Source organism: Aspergillus nomiae, assembly GCF_001204775.2.
Source record: "Aspergillus nomiae NRRL 13137 chromosome Unknown contig00002, whole genome shotgun sequence".
NCBI classification, from domain to species: domain Eukaryota; kingdom Fungi; phylum Ascomycota; class Eurotiomycetes; order Eurotiales; family Aspergillaceae; genus Aspergillus; species Aspergillus nomiae.
The window spans coordinates 209,265-224,606 of record NW_015378057.1 but is presented as its reverse complement, the minus strand read 5'-3'; the positions used below and the strand labels follow the sequence as shown (position 1 = coordinate 224,606).

The window sequence follows — 15,342 nt, the reverse complement described above, 5'->3', positions numbered from 1 at the left end:
ATATTAAAGTATTATTCACGAACCAATATCACATACTCTCATGTTGCCTAATTCATCCTGTGTCTTCGTTACCAGGAGAGGGAAGCATTTAAAGAAGAGTCTCCAATGTATAGGGGCAACTAACTTGCAAGGTATTAATTATTACACACCTAATGAATAAGAATCTCTGTATTAATACACCAGCACTACTGTGCAACAAGCAAACCCCGATACCTCATCTTGCCCTCCTCCAACGTCTTCAAGCAATCCTCAATACCCTCCTTAGTCATCGGATAGGTCATATTAATGGGCTTGATACCATGGAAGGCCGCAAAGTCCAACATATCACGATGCACCTGTCTTGCTGAGACGAGCGTGCCGAAGACCTTGAATCCATTGGCCAAAAGCGGCATATACGGGAACTTGAAGTCCTCCGTGTCAACCGACAGCGGCGAAATCGTAGCCCCTGGATTCAGAACGTTAACATACTGATTCCAATCCGGCTGACTGCTAGTAGTGACGATGAGATTGTCCAACTTCTTGTCGATCTTCAGCTCCTTCACGCCCTTCGTCGCATAGAACTCCGTAGCGCCCAGTTTCGTCGCCTCGTCTTTCTTATTATCACTCCCCGAGAACACAACAACCTGACAGCCCATCTTGGCCGCGAACTGAATAGCCAAATGGCCCAAGCCCCCGACGCCGATGATCCCCACGCGCGCAGTGGGCCGCACCTGCGCCACATGCAGCGCGTTGAACACCGTCGACCCGCCGCACATCAACGGCGCCGCGTCTTCGTTCTTGATTCCGTCTGGGATCGGGAACAGGAACGACTCGCGCCACACGGCATGCGACGCGAATGACCCCTGGTCCAGGTCGGCCGCCGCGTACATCTTCCGCTCGGCACAGAACGTCTCCCACCCGGTCAGACACTGCGAACACCGCCCGCAGCAGTCGTGCTCGTAGCCCCAGCCGACCCGGTCGCCCTTCTTGAGGACCTGCACTTCGGGCCCGGTTTCTTCGACCACGCCGGCGCCTTCGTGGCCCAGCGCCATGTCTGTGTGCCGGTAGTGTACGTCTGTGAAACACACCCCGGAGTGTGTCACGCGGACGAGCACTTGGTCTTTTTGGAGTGCATCGCGATGTGTGCTTGATTTGTGAATCGAACCGTCCTGGGAGCCTTTGTAAACGGTGAAGTCGTAGCCCATGGTGGGGGTTTCGCACTTGTGATTGATTGGTTGGAAGGCAATGCTTGCTTTGTTCAGAGTTGGCCTCTGTAAGGACCTTGAAGACGGGTGTCTGGTATTATATCTGGTCCTGTGTATGATGTCATGGGAACTGTAACATTTTGATTACAGAAGGCGGCGATCGAGTTGTATCGCCGGTGTGGATCCACAACTACATCACCACTCACTCTGGTCAGGATTTCCCGGTCTGGGACCTCCAGGGTCCAGGTTTATTTTTGATTATCGACACTTTAAAACTCTATTCTAACCAAGATTACCACGGTATCTCCGCCCCGTCATATTGATTGAATCCCTGCGTCCGTTCCCACCCCGGCACATGGATGTTGAGGAACTTCCCATTCGTGTCCCTGTGGTTCGCCTGGAGGATGATCTTCATCACTGCTTCGGCGCCAGTCTGGACCGGTAGATCCGCCCTGGGTCCACCTAGGTCGGTTTTTAACCACTGGAGTGTAATTAGCATGTGCTTCTAGTTCTAATTGAGAGGACAAACATACTCCAGGACTAACACAGAAAACGGTAAAGCCTTCAGATTCAAGACTCAGCGCATACTGAACAGTCAGCATGTTCAAAGCCGCCTTGGTGATGTTATATTCTGGGGTCAATTTCGCCATGAACGGCGAGGCCGTGCTTATGGAACCCAATGTCGTGGATCTTCTCCGTCAGCTCCTCTTTATATAATCCGAGGGTAAGATATGGTCCTACATGTTGGTAATGACCTTTCGCTCTCCTTTGCGAAGAAGGGGTAAGAATGTACGGGTTACTTCGTGGGGTGCGTTCACGTTGATGTTGAATGCGTCGCTCAGATTGTCCCTGTTCAATCACAATCACAATTAACTCGACTTTTCTTGAGTGAAGGACAATGTGTTGTATACATGTGTTCTGCGCCCCCCTTTGTCACGGGTTGGATCCCCGCGTTGTTGATCAGCACATCTAAACCGCGGCCTTGCAGCTGGCGCTCTACCTGTCGCGCGGCTGTTCGGATACTTATTGTGTCGCTTACGTCGAGCTGCACGTATGAGGCGCGTCCGGAGGCTGGTCGATGAGCTCTTTGAGATTGGGGCTGGGCAGGGCTGATCGCGAGGTCGCGAAGATGGACGCGACTTGCGATGCGGGGAGGGAGAGCAATTGGGACACGAGGGCAAGGCCGAGACCCCGCGAGGATCCGGTAATGAGATAGCTGGCCATAGTTTGACTATTTGATTAGATGGTATTGCGGGAATGAGTACTCTTGGTTATTTTGTTGGTAGCTTGGAACGTCATATAGGTGTTAATATAAGAATCGACTGAAAACGTAGGCGATATATATTTTCGCTCGACCGCTGTGCAATGTTATCGAGGTGATTAGATGTTCTTCCTAGTGAAACCCGAAAGCCAGCTGTATCCAGAGAATTGGTAAGCCAAAGTTGATCAGTGTCATACAATTCTTTCTTATTCTGGAGGTTGTCGATTTGGATCCAGGAAGCCATGATATCACCGTTGCCAGCGCTGGGCCTGCGATCGACGGCCGCTTATCTCCAATCTCCGGAAGGTCACGTGCACAATGGATTCACCTCCTTGATGTGGATGTCGATAGGTCAACCTGCGTGTGTGCCTGACACGCGACGTATCCTTTTTTCTTTTTTTTAATACTCAATAGTAGAGATCGTTATTAGCTTGGATGTTTTGTCTTGGCCTAGTCTTATTTTTCAGAACCCCTGTGGCGGGTTGGAGTGCTAGAGTTTACTTTTACTTCTCAAGGTACAATTCCAAGTTATTGGGCATACCAAGAGGCATCGTAGTATCTACCACGTTCGTGACAGAAACCGAATATCCAGTGTTACGTATTTCTTTTTGGCAGATCGGATTCCGCCGATCTCCCTCTTTATTCCGATCGTTCACGCAAATTATCGGGCCAAGCCTTTCGTGAGTACGTTCGCAAATTTCTAGAATCCTTTATACCCTGGAACTTTAATGAAGAATGCCTAGCTGCCCGCTTGTTAGGTAAGGCCACCCGATTTCTCCCGGAAAATATCGGGCGGTGATGCATCCTTTTGTCGGGACCTTGAGTGTAGTAGGAGCTTAATCCCAGTACGAGAAGACATCGCGTCGTTTGATCTCAGCCGGGTAGCCAAACGTCTTGCCCAATATGTGATCAATCAAACTGCTAGTGGTCAATGAGACGCTTGTTGATATTCTCCGAAAATGGTCTGTGCAGATAACAGGGTCCCGTGGATAGAGACTGCCTTATGGGGCCTGCGATGGAAAACGGGATCGGCCGCACCATTGTTTACCCCTGGATTGATGGCCCATGTTCTTGTTTCTGTTTCTTTTGGCCTTGTTGCAAAGGTGTGTCGACCATCATTAAGATTGAGGAATCTGCGCCGGGCCGACGGTTACGGAATGCCCCGATCATCGGCCCGACAACCTCGTGCACCAAAAATTGGGTACAACGTCCCGTTATCTGTCCAAACCTTCAAGGGCAGAATAATGAGATATAGCAATAGAATCCAACCACAGCGACCATGCTGCAAGGTGATTTGGACGGCATGAAACATGCAGCTTCCCCAATTAAGGGTGAAAACGTATCTGTCGACGATCGATTCTTGTGACCAACGCCAAGAAGATACCTGAGCGATCGTTTCCGGAACCAAGACAATGCCAAGCCCTTAGTTAGCCACAGTGTGCCATCTGCTTCTGCAACGATGAAATTGCGGACAATCTGTCTCAGTTAATACTCCCGTAAACACCATCATCGTGAGCAGTAGCAGTAGCATTGCCCATAATGAATTGTCCATCGCGCACCGATGATACGCTCTTGCATGACGAGTGGAATCAGAACCCGCCGTTTCTGGCACCGGATCTGACTACCCGCCAAGACTTGAATGGCATCTCCAACGCCCGTGAGAATAAGGAGGGAGAGGGGAATGGCAGCGATTCCGGACAATCGTTGGCCTGCCTCAGTGAGAAAGGGAGAGTGAATTCACTGCCGATTGATCCAGAGAAGAAGATACGGTGGGATAATGGGGCGTCACTGACCATAAAGTCAGGTATGACTCCTTTTCTTTACTTTCCTCTGTTTACGTGGTCTGTGAGTACCCGGCTGGCGGAATCGACGCTGATGGGCATTTCCAGGACGTCCCATTGACCCATTGACCAGCTTTAATGCTGGTCAGCAGAGTGGTCGTGGTCAAAACAATTCTCAATCTTTTCTTCAGACATTCAAGAGCTGGGCCTCATGGCTTCTGTCGGTTCTGTTCACGTCAGCATTGATTTCTCATGGTAGTATTGGGCGATATTGGCATGGGTCTGATGTTTCCCCCATCCCCTCATCAGGTAAGACCAATAATCCTCGCGACTCGCTTCGGACATAATCCCGGGTACTAATGTACTAATCAGGTCAAGGATTCGAACCAATGGAAAGAGACATTCCTTTCGAGAAACGAGGCACGTGTGCGCAAGGTGGTGTTGGGGGTAGCGACTACAACCTTCCGTTGCATGTTGGCGGGCTGTTCATCGTTTTGACAGTCTCAACACTGGCCTGTGCATTCCCGGTCCTGGCCATTTGGTTTCCGCGTCTCCGCATCCCGTCGTCATGTCTCTTCTTCGTCAGTCATTTCGGTACCGGTGTCCTGATCGCCACTGCTTTTGTGCACTTGCTCCCCACCGCGTTCCAGTCACTCAACGACCCGTGTCTGTCGAAATTCTGGACCACCGATTACCCCGAAATGCCAGGAGCCATTGCCCTCGCGGGTGTGTTCCTAGTGACCGTGATTGAGATGGTCTTTAGTCCCGCCAGACATTGCTGTCGCGGAGGAACGAGCCTGTCAGACCCGCCACCTTATCTTGCTCGACGTGCTGAAAAGGAAACTTCCATAGAAAAAGCCCACGTAGTAGACTCGACTGTTCGCAACGAGAGAGAACGACCGGCTGGCTTAGAGCCGCTTCCTCACCTGCGTGATATGGGCCCTTTGATCGGTAGGTCTTCCAGCATCAGCCGAGCTATCAACCAAATGGGCGAAGACCCAGAACGTATCTGTCGCATTTCCTCTGCTCCAGAGGTTCCTCAATATCGGCAAGAACTGAGGATCGAACCGGTCCAGGAAGATGTGGAGCGCAGCGACGATGGTCATGTCATGACTCCGGAGCAAAAGCATCGCAAGGAAGTCATGCAGGTCGTCTTACTGGAGATGGGTATCCTGTTTCACAGTGTTTTTATCGGCATGTCACTCAGTGTATCGGTCGGCAGCGAGTTTGTGATTCTATTGATTGCCATCGTCTTTCACCGTTTGTCTCCCTACCCATCTAGTACGCTGCTTCATGCTTTACTGATACATAAGACACAGAAACATTCGAAGGCCTTGCTCTCGGTTCTCGTATCGCTGCTCTCGACTGGCCCGAGAAAGCCTTACAGCCCTGGCTCATGTCTCTGGCATATGGATGCACGTAAGTCTGCCTTCATTCAGTCATCTCTTGATTAGTTATGAGAGCTAGAGTCGCTGATGTATGCAGAACCCCAATCGGCCAGGCCATTGGGCTTGCAACCCATACTCTCTACAGCCCCGACTCAGAGGTCGGCCTTCTCCTCGTCGGTGTCATGAACGCTATCTCCGCTGGACTTCTTATCTTCGCCTCACTGGTCGAATTGATGTCCGAGGACTTCCTCAGCGATGAGAGTTGGCGAGTACTTCGTGGCAAGAAGAGAGTGTATGCTTGCATTATTCTCTTCCTGGGTGCCTTCTGCATGAGCTTGGTTGGCGCGTGGGCCTAGTGGACTTGCCAGTCAAGGTAATTCGGGCGAATATCGCCGAGAGAGGGTGTTGCTTGTCAGGAACTAGGTGTGCATACTTGCTTATGCACAATTTTGGTTTGTGTACGGGGGTTGTTATGGTTGTCAGGATTGTCGTTTAAGGGTACATGTAGTGTAAAGCACTAGTAGTTGTGGTGGAGACTTCAGATAGACTGCAATGAGATTAAGTAGATGAAAGCTTGAGCCTCCCTGCCTTTCATTGGTTGATTTGAACCCCACAGTTCCGGATTTACGGATTAAATCACGTGGAGTAAATCCGATCTCTCTCGCCTTATCCGTAATGATTCAGTAAATTGTAATATTAGCAACAGCTGCGAGTTACCGGAGCAGCCTAAACGGATATAAAGTACTCCTTCCACATAGGCTGTTCCAATGGCCGATACCCCTGCCTCCTTGCAAACAGGCTGGCGGATATCCAAAGCCTGCCAAGAGTGCAGGAAGAGGAAGATCAAGTGTGATGGCAGCAACCCATGCAAAACCTGTCACCTCCGCAATACTCCTTGTGTTTATCGTGATGTGATCAGACAGCGCAAGAAAAAACGCCAATTGAATCGGGATAGCGATTCCATTGAGTCAGAAGTGACTGCGCGCTCTGGTTATGGGGCGGGCCAGCGATCGCCCGGCCTACCGCCGCGTCGAAACCCATCAAATAACTATACTATCAACAACAGTGTGTCAGCGACACATGTGGAATCTCCGTCCTGCAAGGTCCAGCTGTACTATGGTTCAACGTCGCACTTTGCTCTCATGCATGAAATATACCGGGGTCTAGTGTCCAGCCAGACCCCGGGCTTGGAGACGCCTCATGGCGAGGTCGAAGAGGCTAGAGCTAGTCTTGATATGTTCAGTTTCCGTCGAATCTTCTTCGGAACACCAGATGAGCCAAAGGAGTCCATAAACGGCTGCGGTTCAATGGATATGGCGGTCATGTTCTTGCCTCGTGAGCTGGCTAATGTGTTTCTGCGGCGGTTCCTGTCAACATTACACACCTTGGTTCCATTTCGCTCTAAAGAGTCACTCGAACAACAATTGGAGAATCTCTACAACCCAGTGCCTGGGGCTCGCTCTGAAACCTGGGGGCAGTGTATGCTTCTGTTAGCGTTGGCTATAGGAGCTCTCGGCACGGAACATTATCGCTGGGGCGATGTGCTGTATGATCGTGTGAAAGCAACTTGCGGTCCGTTAGATGACATTGTGAACCTGCAGACGGTCCAAGTCTCGCTGCTCATGATAAGTGCTCTCTGTTCTAATTGTTAAGATACCAAGGGCCTAACCTTCCTAGCACGCCCACTACCAGAGCGAGCAGGGAAGACCGAACTCAACCTTTCTTCACTTGGGTGCTGCGTCACGAAAGGCGCTGTCAGCTGGACTGCACAAGGAAGCTCCAAGCCAAGGCGGAGAGTCCACGGACAATGTGCAAGAGAGGCGGCTAACATTCTGGGCTCTGTATTTCTACGAAACGTTCGTCTCCTTGTCTTGATCGCATCTGGCCAATCTAACTTTGCCGTAGTTGGTTCTGTTTTCACCTGGGACGCCCATGCTCGCTTTCGTTAAGGGACGTCGGCATCGAAATGCCAGAGAACCCTTTCCTGTGTGCTTTGACATACGTATGTAAAAAGATCGCCCGACTAGCCGACGAGATATTCGGCCATCACCATGATTCGCTGTTGCAGATGTGGAGACTTGCCAGGTCTATCACAGACGACTATCGGCCATATGAGATGAAGATGCAACAGGCCATTGGTGTTAACCTGGATACATGTCCCCAACCGGGTTCTCTTGGCGTGCAGCAGACGATACTGACAACGAGTAAGTGACGGCACAGTTGTAACTTGGTTGAGTATCTAACGAAGTAGTTTACTACCACACGATTCTCTTGACCTTCCGTCCTTTCCTGATCTTCCGTGGCCGGTGGCAGGAAGACATGAAGGACCCTTCTCAACGTGGGGGCAATCGCCCAACTGAAGTCCCCGCATGGCTTAATGAGGCTTGCAACAAAGCCCTCGGAGCCTCCTGCAAAACCATTCAATTTTTAAGTGAAGCCGCTATGGCTAACGAGCTTGTCCGAGTGGGTTACTCCAACATCTAGTCACTGGTCATATTATCCAATCGATCTCCGATCTAACCGGGCTATAGGAACTGCGCTATCATGCTACTTTCTAGGAAGTGCCGCTTTCGCCATCATATACGACTTGATGCATGGGAAAGACCTTGCCTCTACACACCTTCCCTGGATTTACGCTGCTCTCCAGAGTCTGTCCACCATGCGGGAAGGTGATCCCATTAAAAGCACAATAACGGCCATTCAAACTGTCCTGAAGAAAATCAATCCCGCTTACGAGTGGATCCCTCTAAACGGATTCAGTAATACATTGGACCCGCAGGCGGCGCGGCCATATCCTACGAATATTCCAAATCCCCAAACTCACAGCATGCCCGAATCATCTTTACCGGGGCTGCCACTACAACCTTTGCAAACCAGTAATGGGTTACCGATCTTATCAGAGTTTCAGAATAATTCGTTACAGGCTGCGCTCAACCCGCCCAGCGGGAGTCTGGGTAGCAGCGAGGATCTTTTAGACCTTACCCTGTCAGATATGGGATGGGACTTTGACTTTTCCACCATGGATCTGGAGACTTTCTTTTCGATATATCCCAATGTGGACACGCCGACTGGGTGACTAACAGAGAGTTAGACTGCATCTTACGCTGTGCTTTGGTGAGGAGGACTATGCGCACAACCCCATTATCAACATAAAATCTCTCAACTATATAATATCTCATAAAAGTTCATAATATTAATCGCTCAGAAACCGAAAATTCGATATAAATTTATAATACGAGAAATAAAACCCCATCACGCAATCAACCAATGATTCCCCAACGTCTTCAACTGCTGAACCCAACCCGTAGAATGCAAGCCAGACTCATCCCTCAATCTCCAAGCCATCTGCATAACCTCTACCGCAGTTTGCACATATCCCCACGGCAGTACATTCCACAGTCGATTCAACCGATCTAGAGCCCACTGCCGATACACCGGGTTATCAGTCTCGGCGCCGGCAATGAAAGTCGGCCACGAGGTGGCTTTGGATAGAGGATCTTTGGGATCGACGAATGAAAGATGGTGGATGATCTCAGTAACCAGTGCTTCTGAGTTCATATCGGCTGGAAAATGGGTGATACTTCGGTATATGTATATACATACTGCGTTTTGGTGGGCGAGGGCTGTGTGGATCCGGTTTGGTGTTCGCTGTGTGGGGGCGCCTTCGACACTGTTCGCCCAGGCTGCTACGTCGAAGGATTGTGCGGCATCTAGTAACGAATGTGCTTCGTTGATTAGAGTGTGGGATTCCGTTGTGGGTAGACGGCAGGCTATATTCGATAGCTCGCATGCCCGGAACAGGATCTGGAGGAGTGTGGTCGGGAAGGAGAGATAGCTGTTTGCTTCTGATCGTCTGAGGATGGTGGTTATATCGATGGGGAGAGCGAATGGATCCAGGAAGGTGGTGGAATTTGTGAGGGTTGAGCCCAGGATATGATACCTGGTGTGGTGACAGATCAGGATGTGAAGTTTAATTGCTTTGCTTTTACAATGATGACTTACGTTAGGCAGTCTGAAGTGATGCGATCGCGTATTAATGCTATTGGAGACATTCGGTGATTCTCGAACGACTTTAGAGAGCTGATAAGCTTCATTGCGCCTTCAACATGCGCTCTCCATGCATTTTTGCCGGAGTCGATTAGTTCGAGGTTGATAAATAGTAGTATGACTGTCACTATGAGGTCGACGTCTGTGGATGGTAGATTCTCCAGAGCTGTCTTTAGGAGGTGGATTGCGTTCTGCTTTGCCAATAGGGCATCTAGGGTTGCACCGGCGGGGGCGTCTGTTGAATGCCGTGTATTGCTCAAGATATTCAAGGACGAATTACCTAGTACCGGTGATTGTACGCCGCCTATATGTGGGTCAAAGCCTGGACGGCTCATACTCGAGATATGCATCGCGGAATTGGCAACTATAATGTGGAGCAAGATAGGATGATCTCTACATATGGGGATCAGACTGCGGAATGGGTTCTCGTTGGGAACATCAGCTATCACAAGGTCTTCACAGAGGGTTGTAGCAACTGTATCACTGGTTAGCATAATGAGGGTCTAGGAGTGGCTTTCTGAGCATCACCCACAATGACATAGGTAACGTCTAGAGGGATTATCCATGTCTTGGAAAAGTGGATCGATTGGAGATATGTACAGCGGTGCCTGGAGATCATCACGCTCGACAATGCTGGGATTTGAATCACATGTGAAGGTCCAGGCTCTGCTGTTTCCATCGTCTTCACTGGGCTTGATAAGCGACTGGAGGTGATCTGGCATTGCATAGGTTTTCCCCATCATCTTCCCCCTACTGGCCACACCCTCGTTCCAGATGAACAGCTTGCCGTAACCCAGACATTCCTGTCCAGTTCGCGTACATTTGTGACACACGGGGACAGAACGGTCGCATCTTCGTCGTTTTCGTCGACAGTTGTGACACGGTTTTGATTCGGGGTTATCTTGCATTGATAGAACCCGGTATCACAGACCAAACTGCCAAGACAGCCCCGCAGAAGATACCAACAGGTAGAAGATTGAGGCAAGTAGCTGTAGCCCAAGTGTCTATGGTTGAAAGGTCTTGAAAATTTCTATGGTGGCGGTATCAATTTTTCCGAGCGAGTCATACGCTGCAGGATTGAGTGTCGAAGCGGAGTTGTGCAGTGACGAGGGAAATGCAAAAGTTGCGTCTTGGCTACTCTTTTAGTATACGAGATCCACTTGGGAAGCTTGTCATCAATAACGACAATACGATTGGCTGGGTAGCATAGGAGCTTGGATTCTGACTCGTCGGAGTGGGCCTTTACCCTACCTCATTCACATCCCATTCCTAGCAATTGATACCCTCACGTATATGCCCAGAAAATTATCTTTTAGCGCACTGATGGCAAAAATAAAAGGTCTTAGGGACCGATGGGTCATCAGATTGCCTCTGACCTTCTCCCTTACTGAGTTTTCGTTCCTGACGATTTCTCCTCAACTTTATCGGTCACCAGACTCCTTGAAACACTTCACAGCGTGGCTCATGAGCCTTGTGTCACCATGGAGATTCGTACGGACAGTGTAACTAGTGAAGACAATAAACCACACTCTGACCAGAAATGCACACTTGATAGGATCCAGCTCGAACAGCTTGGACGGCAGCGGCCGGCTATATTTGCCAACAATGCCATAGAGATAGGTTTTTGTTTCTCATTGCTGGCATCCATGCTTCTAGCTGTAAGACTCCTTCTGAGAATCGTCGCAGATCTTGTCTCATTCAAACAGGAGTACTTTATCAGTGGTTTCAACACGATCCTACCGGTCTTAACAGATGCACTCGACATACCGGAAGAGGCGAAGACTTGGCCAGCCAGCGTTTTCTCCTTGGTCACTGGTGCTTTACTATTACCGGCCGCTCGTCTAGCCGATATATTCGGTGCTCATATTGTATTCAATGCCGGTTTGATCTGGTTCTTTGTCTGGTCCTTGGTTGGCGGTTGCAGTAAAAACTACATGATGATGATTTTCTGTCGTGCGCTACAGGGACTCGGACCTGCGGCATATTTACCAGCTGGTATTATGCTGCTCGGAACAGTCTACCGGCCTGGTCCTCGCAAGAACCTTGTTTTTAGTCTGTATGGGGCCTTCTCGCCGATAGGATTCTATTCGGGTATAACAGTCAGCGGGCTCTCTGGACACTATCTCACATGGCGCTGGTACTTCTGGATAGGCGCAATTATGCTCTTTGTTGTGTCAATCATCTCGTTACTATCTTTGCCGTCGGTTAAGTCGTCAAGTCACTCGGGAATGGATTGGTGGGGGTGCGCAACCATCATTCCGGGGTTACTGTTGCTAGTGTATGCTATCACAGACAGTACCCACGCCCCCGATGGTTGGCGAACCCCGTACATACTTGCCACGTTCATCCTGGGTCTTCTATTTCTCTGTGCTGCATTCTATGTGGAGGGCTGGATTGCTTCATCACCATTGCTTCCATTCGACATATTTAAAGTGAAATATATGACACCGTTGTTTATATCACTACTCTTTCAATACGGTGTGTTCGGTGTCTACCTGTTCTACGCGAATTTCTAGTAAGCTCCAAGTCAATATCCCCTCATAAGACGCTCACTGACACTCTCCATAGCATCCAAACAATCCTCGGCAAGGACACATTAATAACAACGGCATGGTTCGCCCCAATGGCCGCCGGCGGCCTCATCCTAGCCACAGCCGGGGGATTCACGCTACACTTCCTCCCAGGAAAGCTCCTTCTCATAATATCCGGGTTAGGGTACCTAGTCGCAATGCTGCTGTTCGCCCTCATACCTGAAAACCCTAATTACTGGGCCTACATCTTCCCCGCAATGATAGGAACAACCGTCGGGTGCGACATCACTTACAGCGTCAGCAATATCTTCATCACTACCAACTTGCCCAAGGATAGACAAGGGGTGGCTGGTGCGGTGATCAACAGCACTGTGTTTGTCGGTATCAGTCTTTTTCTGGGGGTGGCTGATCTGACGGTATCTGAAACGGCGTATCTTGGTTTGAAGGGTAGTTATAAAGCTGCCTTTTGGTTTGGGGTGGCTTGTGCCGGTGTTGCTTTGATTTTCTTGATGTTTATTAAGATTGGGAAGGCGGAAAGCGATCTTACTGTCGAGGAGAGGGAGCGGCTACGGGCTTCTGAGACAGATGGCGAGGTTTAGTGGCATGTTGTGGATAGGTGATGTTGCAGGTCATAGATAGTAATGCTACCCATGATATATTTCTCTATTTATTATACGCAGGGGACGTGACGTGAGCATGAATGTGTCGTGTGTACTGATACCTATCCACCCCTTTGACCATTATATAGGAGAGTTGATAGAGCTAAGTCTGTCAAGGCTATCATAGATAAGTTCTTACCCAGTCCTATGTAAGATTATTCTTTTGCGGACATTATACAACCGAGGACCCATACTCAAATTTAGGCTAAAAAGCTACTAAGTAATGGGATACTCTACTGAGCCCTTCCAGGGCCCACTGCCTGATCCGCTGTCGACCATGGCTGAAGGTTGGTGGCACTGCTATACCTTCTCAGGCAACCTATTTATAAGGCAGGAAACCGGCGTAACTGTTACATACCTCCTATACTATCAAGCCCATCGTTCGGGTTCCCTGTGCCGAGGTTCTGGACCCTCGCCAAGCTGCCAAGGTCGCAACAGATATTGACAATATACAGGTTTCTGACCAATCGCAATACAGAAACTAATAGGGCTTGAATTTGTGGGGTTAGAGAATTGGGGGCGAAATGAAAGTGCCGACAGCAAGTGATGATACTGGTCCACTGCGCAGTAGTAAGGGCCTAGTACACGCCCAGTGGGAACTAGCGAGACTAGTCTTCGACTTCTATACAACTGTAGAAAGGGATTCGTCCGTCTGGTGCACTACCTGTGCGTGCCAATATACATCGGGCGCAGGACTGAGCCCTGTGACAAATATCTCCTTGGGGTATAAAAGGAGCGTTATGCTGGTAGCATCTCAAAAGTTGAGCCCCTTTCTCGCTACCTGCTGCGCGATACTCTGTCGCCAAGCCCGTAAATATGAGTTATTGGTCAGTATGGATGTTGCTACTTGCCGTGGTGGTCAGCACTGGTAAGTATTCTTGTCATCATTTCCCAATTAAACTACCGTTAACTCAACTAATATACCCCTTTAGCTATGGCCCAGATTTGTACCCCAGAACGCGGATACGAAGGGTACACGTACGTCGTCTATGACCAATCCGACGTGGACGAAATTACAGCACAGTGTACGACTGTCAACGGGAGCATTGCCATGGCTTATAACTACACAGGGGGCTTCCACCTCCCCAACATCCGAAACGTCACACGTAGCATCGACTGGGTCCAAAGCCGCCATTTTGGCAGTTTTCCGAACACGACGTCTGTCGATTTACCCGATCTCGAGTTCCTAGGTGGAAGTCTGGGGTTGAACAACCTTCCAATTCTGCAGAAGGTTACTGCACCGAAACTGGAGACCGTGGGTTGGTCTGCGGACATTGGTTACGCCCGGGAGGTGGATCTGCGATCGTTGGTCGAATCGGAGTACTTGCAGGTCCGGGGGAATGTCTCAACGTAGGTTAACTGGACCGGCCTTGATTGGCACCAATGCGAGATTGACGCTGAATATGGATGGTTGTAGCTTACGCCTCGACTCCTTGCGACAGGTCCGTCAACGGATGTTGATCTGTAACCGGGATGAGTGTGATCCAGAGAAACCGCCCCACGACGCTTTGGATCTTTCCCTCCCATCACTGAATGATGTGGGCCATCTGTACTTGAAGGGAAGGTTCTCGAGGTAAAACCGCACTCCGGTGTTGACCCTGCCGTACTAATCATAAGCAATATAGCTTGGACACACCAAAGCTCGCGAATATCACTGGCGCTGGTCTAGATTACTATGGTATTCAGGTCCTCACGGCAGGAGGACCGGCGATTGACCTCTCCTTCCCTGAGCTTAAATACATCCGATCTGGGAGTCTCTCCCTGGAGGGCAACATTGCAAGGTAACTTTCCGTTCAACCTTCGAATCCATAATTGAAGATTCACAGAGTCTCAGCATATCGATGCCGAACATAAGCAAATTGACTGTCTGGCTTACTGTAAAAGCCTATGATGGGCTTGATGTTGACCTCCCTTTCCAGGAGGCAGACACCATTGTGTTGTCAGGTAACATCTCAAGGTTTGTTCCACTAGTTCCGACGACAATTATACACTAGGATGCCCCACTAAAACACTCTCTATAGTGTCCAATTTCCGAATTTAAGGTCTGTCGATACGTTCCAGGTTAACACGATTACCTCCCTCGACTGCGAATCCTTGGAGGAGACAATCATGACAGCGACAAATGCATCGGATTATCGGATAACATGTAAGGCGGAGAATTCGTCCTCGCGTCTTGGGCTTAACGTTGGCACTACAATCGCGTTTGCCAGCGCGATAGTTGTTGTTTTTGGGCTAGCGATGTAGTTCTAGATAGTAGTAATCCCATCCACAGCTTTCTCAGCAATTTGATTTCGTGCTGAAGCATTGAAGACAGTTATAGACTATGGCCATTGTTTGGGATTGAGAAGATCTGTGAAGTAGACCGATTCCTTATTATCAAAAGATTTTAATCAACTGTTCGCAAAGATTTCTTTATCAAGTACATGTTTCTTCTGCATTGGAGCAAAGAGAAACCTGCTTAAAATAATACTCCTTCGTGGTATGGTATAGA

At 49.5% G+C, this 15,342-nt stretch overlaps 6 protein-coding genes across 6 annotated transcripts; 4 read left to right on the top strand and 2 right to left on the bottom strand.

Moving 5' to 3' along the window:
- Window positions 1-185: 185 nt before the first annotated feature.
- Window positions 186-2,408, bottom strand: ANOM_000086 (uncharacterized protein; the record flags this gene model as incomplete). Its single annotated transcript, XM_015545344.1, has 5 exons — window positions 186-1,260; window positions 1,481-1,665; window positions 1,718-1,874; window positions 1,926-2,033; window positions 2,224-2,408. The coding sequence occupies 5 exons, from the start codon at window positions 2,406-2,408 to the stop codon at window positions 186-188; spliced, it is 1,710 nt and encodes a 569-aa protein (XP_015412404.1).
- Window positions 2,409-3,984: 1,576 nt separating this feature from the next.
- Window positions 3,985-5,970, top strand: zrfD (putative plasma membrane zinc ion transporter; the record flags this gene model as incomplete). The annotated part of the gene is made up of 5 exons (XM_015545343.1): window positions 3,985-4,249; window positions 4,335-4,535; window positions 4,599-5,486; window positions 5,546-5,645; window positions 5,712-5,970. The coding sequence occupies 5 exons, from the start codon at window positions 3,985-3,987 to the stop codon at window positions 5,968-5,970; spliced, it is 1,713 nt and encodes a 570-aa protein (XP_015412405.1).
- A 411-nt stretch (window positions 5,971-6,381) lies between these two features.
- ANOM_000084 (Zn(II)2Cys6 transcription factor) lies at window positions 6,382-8,690 on the top strand (the record flags this gene model as incomplete). Its single annotated transcript, XM_015545342.1, has 5 exons — window positions 6,382-7,218; window positions 7,292-7,470; window positions 7,520-7,818; window positions 7,866-8,081; window positions 8,146-8,690. 5 exons carry the CDS (start codon window positions 6,382-6,384, stop codon window positions 8,688-8,690), a joined length of 2,076 nt encoding a protein of 691 aa, XP_015412406.1.
- A 176-nt stretch (window positions 8,691-8,866) lies between these two features.
- ANOM_000083 (uncharacterized protein) lies at window positions 8,867-10,383 on the bottom strand (the record flags this gene model as incomplete). Its single annotated transcript, XM_015545341.1, has 3 exons — window positions 8,867-9,554; window positions 9,617-10,136; window positions 10,194-10,383. 3 exons carry the CDS (start codon window positions 10,381-10,383, stop codon window positions 8,867-8,869), a joined length of 1,398 nt encoding a protein of 465 aa, XP_015412399.1.
- A 759-nt stretch (window positions 10,384-11,142) lies between these two features.
- ANOM_000082 (putative efflux pump antibiotic resistance protein) lies at window positions 11,143-12,791 on the top strand (the record flags this gene model as incomplete). Its single annotated transcript, XM_015545340.1, has 2 exons — window positions 11,143-12,176; window positions 12,230-12,791. The coding sequence occupies 2 exons, from the start codon at window positions 11,143-11,145 to the stop codon at window positions 12,789-12,791; spliced, it is 1,596 nt and encodes a 531-aa protein (XP_015412400.1).
- Window positions 12,792-13,667: 876 nt separating this feature from the next.
- On the top strand, window positions 13,668-15,095 carry ANOM_000081 (uncharacterized protein; the record flags this gene model as incomplete). The annotated part of the gene is made up of 6 exons (XM_015545339.1): window positions 13,668-13,719; window positions 13,784-14,201; window positions 14,269-14,424; window positions 14,477-14,632; window positions 14,686-14,808; window positions 14,873-15,095. The coding sequence occupies 6 exons, from the start codon at window positions 13,668-13,670 to the stop codon at window positions 15,093-15,095; spliced, it is 1,128 nt and encodes a 375-aa protein (XP_015412401.1).
- Between the last annotated feature and the right edge of the window lie 247 nt (window positions 15,096-15,342).